At 45.9% G+C, this 9454-nt stretch overlaps 1 protein-coding gene across 2 annotated transcripts in view; it reads right to left on the reverse strand.

Moving 5' to 3' along the window:
- The window catches only part of Ly86 (lymphocyte antigen 86), a 68668-nt gene extending 60144 nt beyond the window's left edge, over positions 1 to 8524 (reverse strand). The window contains exon 1 of one of the 2 annotated variants that reach the window (XM_028856533.2): positions 8295 to 8517. In XM_028856533.2, the coding sequence (XP_028712366.2) occupies positions 8295 to 8505 (211 nt within the window). In that variant the 5' untranslated portion in view covers positions 8506 to 8517. Of the gene's footprint in view, positions 1 to 8294 lie in introns of both variants that reach the window. The other variant, XM_037205793.1, reaches the window with a different exon arrangement.
- Between the last annotated feature and the right edge of the window lie 930 nt (positions 8525 to 9454).

The raw sequence follows: 9454 nt of genomic DNA on the forward strand, positions 1-9454 counted from the left end.
GCCTGTGATTCTTTTTGATATTATTATGTTGTTTCTTTGATATTGGTTTTGTTACTCCTTTACTTCAGAATTATCAGGTTCTGGGAAAAGCAGTCCCCCTTTCCTTATTCTTTGCTTCTCAAGGCACCTTAAAACTTTTGATGAACACTTTATCCATATGCTTTGTTCATTGAATTCTGGGGGTAGGTCATTCGTAGTTTGCCCTCTATTCTACGGGGGATTTTGCCAGCATTGTTTTGCATTCTTAAAGCCTGATTAATTGTCCTGTTTGACTACCTTGATGGATTATGCAGGTGCGTGTGCGTGATCAGATTTAGACTTTCATAATTAAGGGACATTTTGGAGGTCAGGTAAATTGTGCACCCTGAAGCAAACTTCAACAACTTTGAAATTCTATTTAGATAGATGTGAACGAGGCTGGTGGCCTCAGAGCAGTGGTTCTCACCCTGTGGGCCGTGACCATTTTGAGAGTCAAACAACCCTTTCACAGGGGTCGCATATCAGATCTCCTGCATAGCAGATATTTACATTATGATTCATCACAGTAGCAAAATTACAGTTATGAAGTAGCAACAAAAATAATTTTATGGTTGGGGTCACCACAACATGAGGAACTGTATTAAAGGGTCACAGCTTTAGGAAGGTTGAGAACCGCTGCCCTGGGTAGATGTTTGCTGAAAGTCTGAAGCTTGAGAACCAGATGCAGCATTCACCCGAGACCCTGGGAACTCTCAGGAGCTGGCTGGGTCCTATGGCATCATCCACAACATTCAGCCCATGATAGAGCATCCTTCTTTCTCTTCACTAACTACTCCAAAGGGAAATCTGTTGTTGTGTGTGGGAAATGGGCTTCCTTAGGAAATAAGCATGCCAACTGCACAGGAAGGCCCTGACTGGCGAACACACCATACTGGCAAAAGCATTCCCAATTGGCTTTTTTTTTATATTTGGGGGAATTTCTATATTCAGTCTTGCAACTTGAGACACATCATTGCAAATGTTAGTGTGGGGGTCCTCTACAGATACTGGAGGTCCCTGATGGCTGCTGGAAAAGAGCCAAATTGAGCCAATTCTGAATATGTAAAGAGATGGAGAGGGTGACGGTGGGGGTGGGAGGCAGAAAAACTGTTCTTTAATCAGAAGATATTCCTTCTTCTCTTCCCCTTCCTAGATGTTTGCCTATTAGAATGCCAGGAGAGGGGGAGTTGGAACTCTTAGGTTTGTATTAGGCTCAGTCACAGTACCTTGTTTACTTATTATATATGTAGCCCAGTTTCTACATCTAGAAATGGAGATCTGCACCCAACCTCTCTCTAGGATTTTCTTGTGAGGCATGAGGCATCATAAGTGACCACTAATTTTAAAATATCATACTTAAGGCAGCTGCATCAGCAAAAGCCCACATCAACATGGGTGAGACCCATGAAAGCTGGAACTCTAGATACTTAAGAGGGAGATCATTATAACAACGATGATTCTCTCAGAGGAGGCCTACAGATTTCTTACTAATGGTAGTTTTAGGGTTCATGTGTTCATACAGCCACTCTCCACCTAGAAGATCTGATGAACTTGATGATCTGATCTAGTGACAATCTTAAGAGATTCTTTCCTACCTTTGACCAACTGTGTCTGCAAAGATGGTTAGTATCTAAGGCTGCACACAGCTCATGGGCGAGGTCACCCCATTCAGAATTGCTGTTATGGCACATGAATAACCATCACTAATAACACATAAATGACTGAAGCTGCGTGCCATGTGTGAGAAGCCTGCGACTACACACGTTTAAATTTCATGCAGTCTTCATGTACCACAGTGCTTTAGTTTGGATCTCAAATGTCTCCCAGTGGCCTATGTGTGAAAGGTTTGTTCACTAATGTGGAGTCATCGGTAGATGGTAGATCATTGCAGAGGTGGGGCCTGGTAGGAATTTGCATTAAAATTTCCTGCCATTGGCTCAGTTGTGGAAGGAAACTCATCAAGACTCAGAAAGACTTAAAAGGAGGCTCCTTAAGACTCAGGGAGAAGACAACTCAAAAAAAATCTCAACGTTTCTGAGATTTACCAGATGTACAAGACCCCCCCCCCCCTGCCAAACCCCCCAAGGTTATGTAAGCAGTAAGGATTCCTGAGGAGATGAGCCTCTGACCTGTCACATTCCTACAGATGGTGCGGGCAGTTCCAGGGCTCCAGCTTTTGTGAGTCTCAATTGTGTTGGCCTGGGCTTTTAGCAATGTAACTACCTTTCAGTCACCCCTGCTCCTACATCCTCACCCACACTCCACTCATTGCTTCACCAAGTTGGACTTTGGGGACATTGTCACTTTAGTCTGTCGTCAGCTCCCTCTCCGTGGTGAGTTTGTTCAAATCTCCTCAGGAAGAGTATCAATAGAAGCTCATAGTCCACTGTGGGTATGCCCTCAAAGGGAACGGAGAAACCGGGTCTCTTCTTACACCATTTCACTTCCTGCTTGTGTAGTGTTCTGTTTTCCCCACTCCTGATAAGAAGAGTATCTCACCAAAGGCCCAGAGCAATGGGTACAAACAGTCACAGACTGAACCTCAACCCGATGTGCCAAAATAAACTAACTTTTAAAAGTTGGTCCTATCAGGTATTTTTCATAGTAACAGAAGTATCCTTCTTTATTTTGAATTCTTTAATCATTTAAAAATGAAGAAGTAATTCTTAGCTCACTGGCCATGTGTGAGAGGCCTCCTGGCTACAGCTGGCCGTTCCCCGATGCAGACTATTCCCAAGAACACTTTTTGTGGCAAGGTTGTCTGTGAGTATCAGATAAGACACAAGGGAGCATGAAGCTACTTAGGCCCATACCATGGAGCCTATGGTCTCTGCCTCCTTGTTGACAAAGTCTGTGAAAAGCACGTGAAGTGGTAAGATTGGTGTCTAGTCTCAAGCTTTGTCAGGAACTATCACCTAGACGCCTGCAATCTAACCCCCATGGAAAACCTGCTAACAAACCCCACAGCAGCCACAACAATGGTTAGGGAGGATTTCCTGGGGGAATGGATGGCCCATTTGTTCCTATGATGACCGACCGAACTTTCAGAAGGAGCCAGCGGCCCTCTCAGAGTGCACCCTGGGAAGGTTCTACAATGGCTCTTTGCTCTATGTCCTGATTCCAGGCCTTCATCTACACTGAGGGGACAGGGGCACTGCTTAGACATGTCAGCCAGGAAGCTAGCTATTCAGGGGAAAGTTTCTCTCATTGTTTCTCCCTCAGAACTGGGCAAAGTTGACAAGCTTGAAAACTGGTTTGTTTTGGAAATGTCATTTCCTTGTTTGATTTGCTTTCAATGAGGACTAGTCAGATACACTTCCATTGCAGGGGTTCTCAACCTGGGGGTGGCCACCCCTCTCCGTGTCACATGTCAGATTATTTATATTATGATTCATAACAGTAGCAGAATCATAGCTATGAAGTAGCAACGAAATAATTTTATGGGTAGGGGGGTCACCACAACACGAGGAACTGTATTAAATGGTTGCATTAGGAAGGCTGAGAACCACTGTTCTATTGATTGCATCATACCATATAAAGTTACCAACAGCAAAGATTTATTATGTAGTATATTTGGAAAACTTTTCCTATGGTTCTTTTCACTGAATCCTTCCACAGCCCTGTGAGGTAAAATATTATGCCTCTTGTAGTAGGCTGAAAATGGTGACTAAAAACAGCCATGTCCTCATCTTTAGAACCTGTGAATGCTAATGTATATGGTCAGTATATAGATGTAGATGGCCATCACAGTTACGAATCTCATGCTTGGGAGGTCACCCTCATACAAGTATCTCACAAGAAGGAGGTAGAGGGCTTTGCCATAGCTCAGGAAATCAATGTGATGACTGAAACAAGAGGCTACACATCTGCCTCTGAAGACGGAGGAAGAGCCTTGAACTAAGAGACAGACTGCACACTGGAAAGTGTAGTTATTTTCTCCCTTAGAGTCTCTAAGGGAGTGAGGCCTGGGCAGCACCGTGACCCAGAGAAACTTACTTTACACTTCTGTTCTTCAGAACCCTGAAATGATTAATGAGTGCTTGAAAATATATATATATATACACACATGTTTTTGTGTGTACATGTGTGTTGTGTGTTTGTGTCTTGTCTGTGTGTGTATATAGAGAGAGGTCAGAGGTCAACCTCATATATTGTTCTTTGGGTGCTGACCACCTTAATTTTTGAGACAGAGTCTTCCATCTGGCCTGACACTCACAACTGGGCTAGACTGGCATGTCAGTGAGTTCCTGGGACACATCTACTTCTTCCTCCCCTGTGCTGGGATTATGAACACACACGACCCCACCTAGCATGTTTGCATGAGTTCGGGGTATGAAGAGTATCTCACCAAAGGCCCAGAGCAATGGGTACAATGGACATATAGCAAGCACTTTACTAGTTAAGTTATGTCCTCAGCCCCAGTGCATTCTATTTTAGTCAGTAAAGTGAAACTTGGAACATGAGTGGGCACAAATACCTCAGCAACAAGGGCCTGAGACTCGCGTCTTCCCTAACAGTTTGAATGAGATTTGCTCACTCCAGATCCTAAGCCCTTGTCTCTCACCTGATTCATCCATCATACGTGTTTTTACCTTACTTGCTTCTGTTTTCCTTGGCTCAGGGTTATGTGACAAGTTACCATAGACAGAGTGGCTTGAGCAACAGCTGGTATTCTCAGAGTTCTCAAGTTTTCACAAGTTTGAGATCAGAGTGCCCAGCAGGACTGGGTTACTGGTGTGAGCTTCTGGCTCCAGGGGGTCTCCTTTGTAAAAGAAAAATCCCATTCCTATGGGTTCTGCTTTCATGATCTAATTGCCTTACAAAAGCCTTACCTCCTAATACTATCATCTTAGAGGTAGGATGTAAGATATAAACTAAAACTTTATTATTATTGTGTGAGCGTGTGTGTGTGTGTGTGTGTGTGTGTGTGTGTGTGTGTGTGTGTCAATGATATATGATCATAAGTGTGGGCATACCCCTGATATGATGTGTGAGCTCAGAGGACAACTGTGTGGAATCGTTTTTTCCTTCCACCACACATGGATTTCAGGAACCAACTCAGGTTATCAGGCTTGCAGACATCTCATTGCTCTTAGCGGATGAATTTTTTTTTGGTGGCAGGCACAAACATTCTGTCCATAACACTGCCTCCTGCTCTCCTGTTCACCCTATTTCTTCCACTGCCATTGACTTCTCTCCTTTTCCTAAGCATTTTTATAATCTACGCTGTTTCTTTGAGTACTAGAGGCTGCATGTGAGTAATACGCTAGCAGGCACTGGGGCCACGCCCCTAGGCTTTAAAAAATATTATTTTATGAATTAATGTAGGAAGATCCCTGAATGTTCTTGCATTTTGATCTGACAATACTGGCTTCTTTTTTTTGCAGTTCTCTTTCTTGAACAAGTTCAGACTTCTGCTTTTCAGAAAATTTTTCTCACTTCCTGTTTAGATTTTTTATTTTGTAACTATTCCTAATTATTATTATTTATTATATATTGTTGAGGCCAGGTCTCATATGGCCATGCTGGCATCAAAGTCTCTATGTATCAAGGATGACCTTGAACTTCCACATCCTCCAACCTCCACCTCCCAAGTATTAGGATTCGAGGCATGAACTCCTACACCTGGCTTCCTGGTTTGTACCTAACACCAGAAATCGCTTCTGATGGTCTTTCTGTCTCTTGAAGGATTTTCTTTTCTTTTTTTTAAAAATGATTCAGAAAGCAATTTCTAGCTTAAAGTCTCCTTCTCTTGGAACTAAAATCACAAATGAAAAAACAGAGATAAATGAAGCACTACCCTAGAAGACCACCACAACTCTGTTTCTGGGCACGCCGCTGGATCCCAGAAGCCCCTGAGGTGCTAACACTGGCACAGAACCACACTGGCCAGAGTGCCACGCCAGGCAGCCTTTGACTGAGACCACTGCCCTGCGAACCTAGTAGCGGAGTGTACAGCCTGTATCCAGGAGTGTACAGCCGTTCAACCTCCAAAAGCTCATGGCCTTGCAGAAGACGGAGTCACCGCCACCCCTGCAGGAGCTTCTAGGGTTCAATTTGCCTTTCTGCTAACCTCAGAGCTCACCTATGACCCCCTCAGTCTAAATACCTTTGAATGGTTTTCCTGATGACCATGGTTTTCTTCCCTAACTGTCATGACTCCCAGCTATGAACCCTATTTCCAAACACAAACAGGCTCCATTGAAACACCCACATCCCTAGGGGAAGGATCCCAAGGGATCTTTCCAAAGCGGAGGCTCCTCAAAGCCAAAGACACCCCTTGTTAGGTGCTCTGTCTCTATCCTGCCCATCATTTCTCAGCTCCCTGAACCCTGGTCACGCCACGGCCTCTGTTGCCTTTACATGTGCGCTATTCCCTCTGTGAACTCTCCTCCACCATTCTTCCAACAACAAAACTGCACACCAGGGTTACTAAGAGCATAGCTGTTTTAGAGAGGCCAGTGATGGATGTGCTTTAATTCCACAAATATTTACTCAGTGTTTGTCTTCTCTATGCCCCTGGGAGCATACTTTACTCAGTATTAGCTGGCCAGCCTTTACAAAGTCAGCTAGCATCTCCAGCCCCACGCTAACACACTTAGAAAGCAAGGATCACACTAATGAATCACTAAGCATCATGATCTTTGACACACACAGGCAGACCCTTCAAGTAGGAGGTTTTGTCCAGCTGCCTTTATCATTCTTTAAGTTTAAATTTATGTTAGATGATCCAAAGCTAACTCTCTTCCAATCATATGTCCCCTGGTACCTGACACCCACCTCTGCAACATCCATTTCACAAAGCATCTATCCTTTGGTTTCATTGGCTGATTCTCCCACTATCCCTGGAAGAAAACTCCATCTCCTCTGTTACTTTATGCCAAGTGGCCAGGGTTTACCCCTGGTATTTTATTGCTCTTCGGAGAAGGTCCGCTTCCAGATAGATGCACCATCCCAGACAGTGAGGCAACCCTTATGTCCTGTTCCTTCCCCGACAGACCCAATCTTCTCGCCTCTTCTCCAGGTGAGTGAAAGGACTCAGGAGACTTGGCTGCAGTCTGAGGGGGCATCTGGGACCCAGACTAGCCAATGCCACGAGACTGAATGACCTGGAGAGTCAAATCCCCACTAGTCCATGCATCTCAGCACTTGCTGTCATCCCACACCTTAAATGAACTCGTTGCCAGCAGTCTAGGCTCCCATTTACCCTGAAAACAGCAAACATTCTTTTTCTTATTTGTAATTTTTAAAATGCACTTCAATGTTCCTTTAAGAAGGAACAACCAGGTATTACCCCAGAAACCAAACTGACCACCTGTGTCTCTCAGGTCAGGTCTTTGGGTAGCAGAAGTCAGGATCAGCTATTTGCTCAAAAGTTGCTTTCGTTACTCCCAGCTTATGATGGTGGGACCGATACCGGGGCTCAGTCTCTCCCTTCCCCATTCTTCATCTCAAGCCACGTTTGCCCCATCTTCCTGTAGATTCCCAGGCTTCATTAAAGCCTGCCTTTCCACAAGCCGGTTCTTTTACTTGCCATTGAAAATGGATCCGAAGACTCATTTCTCCCCACGGTGTCGTAACATCACAGAAGGAAGAGGATAAGGGGAGACAGCAAACTCGGACTGTATAACTAACCCGCTCCTGAGTTCAGAGCCCTCTCAGCTGAACTCTTCCCAGTATGTGCCACCTCTCCAAACGGTTGGACTACGTTTCTAATCCATGCTCCAGGACGCAGTCAGACCACAACACCCCCGTTTGCTGTCTTGATTCCTAGGGAAACCCTGGCACCGGATACCACTTCCGGAGTGCTTGCTGCTTTAATGGGTGGTGTGGCACACGTGACAAGAACTCTGGAGGCGGCGGCTGAAGAACAGAGATCCTTTGACAAAAATGACTTGACACTTACCCAGTTTGCACCCCTGGATGCAATGGGTGCCCTGGAGAGCCATCCCAGGTGCAGATTTGGGGAGAAAACCTTGTTGGAAGGTCACTGATCATTTGTTCTTGGAGGAGCTGAACCCTTAGTCTGGGCCCCATATCAAGACTGTGAATTTCTCTTTTTTTGTCTTTGTTATTTTCAGCAGGCTGTCCCACTGTCCCTCCTCACAGCTCCCCAAAGCTGCCCAGGGCCCTCAAAGACTCACCGCACCTCGAGAAAGCACCGGGTTGCGGATAACCTTGTTCCTCCCCAACACCAACTTAGTGATCACTCTGTCCACACACCTGTAGGCTTTAATTTCCCTGTAAACCCAAACGAACGTTTCATAAGACCTTACCGCAACTCTGGTAGAATACTTCCAAGCCTCCACCGCTGCAGGCCATGTGAGTGGGCCAAGCTTCCTCTGTGCCGTGGCCACTGCTGCTGGGAGAAGTCAGAGTCCACACAAGGAGGGCAGCTGCAACACTGTTCATGGTGAGGGGCTTGTGTGTGAGCAATGCTAAACAAGCCCAATAAAAAGGCCTCCGCGGTTCTTCCTCCCTCCTCATGAAGGGGGTGGCATGCTGAGAAGTTTCACTTCTCAAATGCTAGGCTCTGGGGAATCCAGAGTGAGAGGCCAAAGACAGAGAGCAGGGAGGGGCATTTGAATACTGTTCCAGGGGGGTCTTTACTCACTTAAAATAGTAGGGGTGTGTGTGTGTGTGTGTGTGTGTGTGTGTGTGTGTGTGTGTGTGGTGTGCAGGTGTGGGCTAGGTTGGAAGCTGACTTCCTGCTTTCACAGGAAGAGGTACAGCATGACTCCTCAGAACAGCCCCCCTTAGGGTCCCCCTCCCCAAGTGGAGCCCTAAACTCAGGAATGATGAGCCTCAGGCCACCATGTGTTTTTCCATCAGCAAGCACATCACTGGAGGTTCCTGAAGCGAGACTCAGAGCTGGAGAAAGCCCCCAGGCTCACTTGGCATTCTGAGGGTTGTATACTAGCATTCAGAATCTGAAAGCAGGCTTTTGCCTCATTGACTCTTCTCTGGCTCTGGCTCTGGTGTTGGGCTTAGGAGTCAACAGTATATTGTCTAGCAGGAGAACAGGACCTTGCCCTTAGAGCCTTGCAGAACAGCTCTGAGAGTGTTGTCTCTTCGTGCGTATGTGTGTGCGCGCGTGCGTGTGGAGGTCCAAAGGCAACTTCCGGGACTCAGTTCTCTCCTGTCACTGTGAGTTCTGGGGGTGGAACCCAACTCACCAGGTTTTTACCCACTGAGTCATTTCATTGATCCACGGCCTCCCTTAAAGCTAGTTCTACTGTTGGTCTCTGGTGAGGTCACTGATGTCACGTCTCACAGCCAAGATCCTTTCTTCCGCGGGCTCCTGTTATTACTCTGAGCCCCACCCCCACTCTACATAGTTCACCGGATTCATGGCCAAGGCCAGCAGTGCTCCGGAGCACCGGGAAACACTGCTTCCCATGGCAGGAAGAGATGAATTATATTCTGTTGAGAATGT

The sequence above is a fragment of the Peromyscus leucopus genome, chromosome 5 (genome assembly GCF_004664715.2).
Source record: "Peromyscus leucopus breed LL Stock chromosome 5, UCI_PerLeu_2.1, whole genome shotgun sequence".
Lineage (NCBI taxonomy): Eukaryota > Metazoa > Chordata > Mammalia > Rodentia > Cricetidae > Peromyscus > Peromyscus leucopus.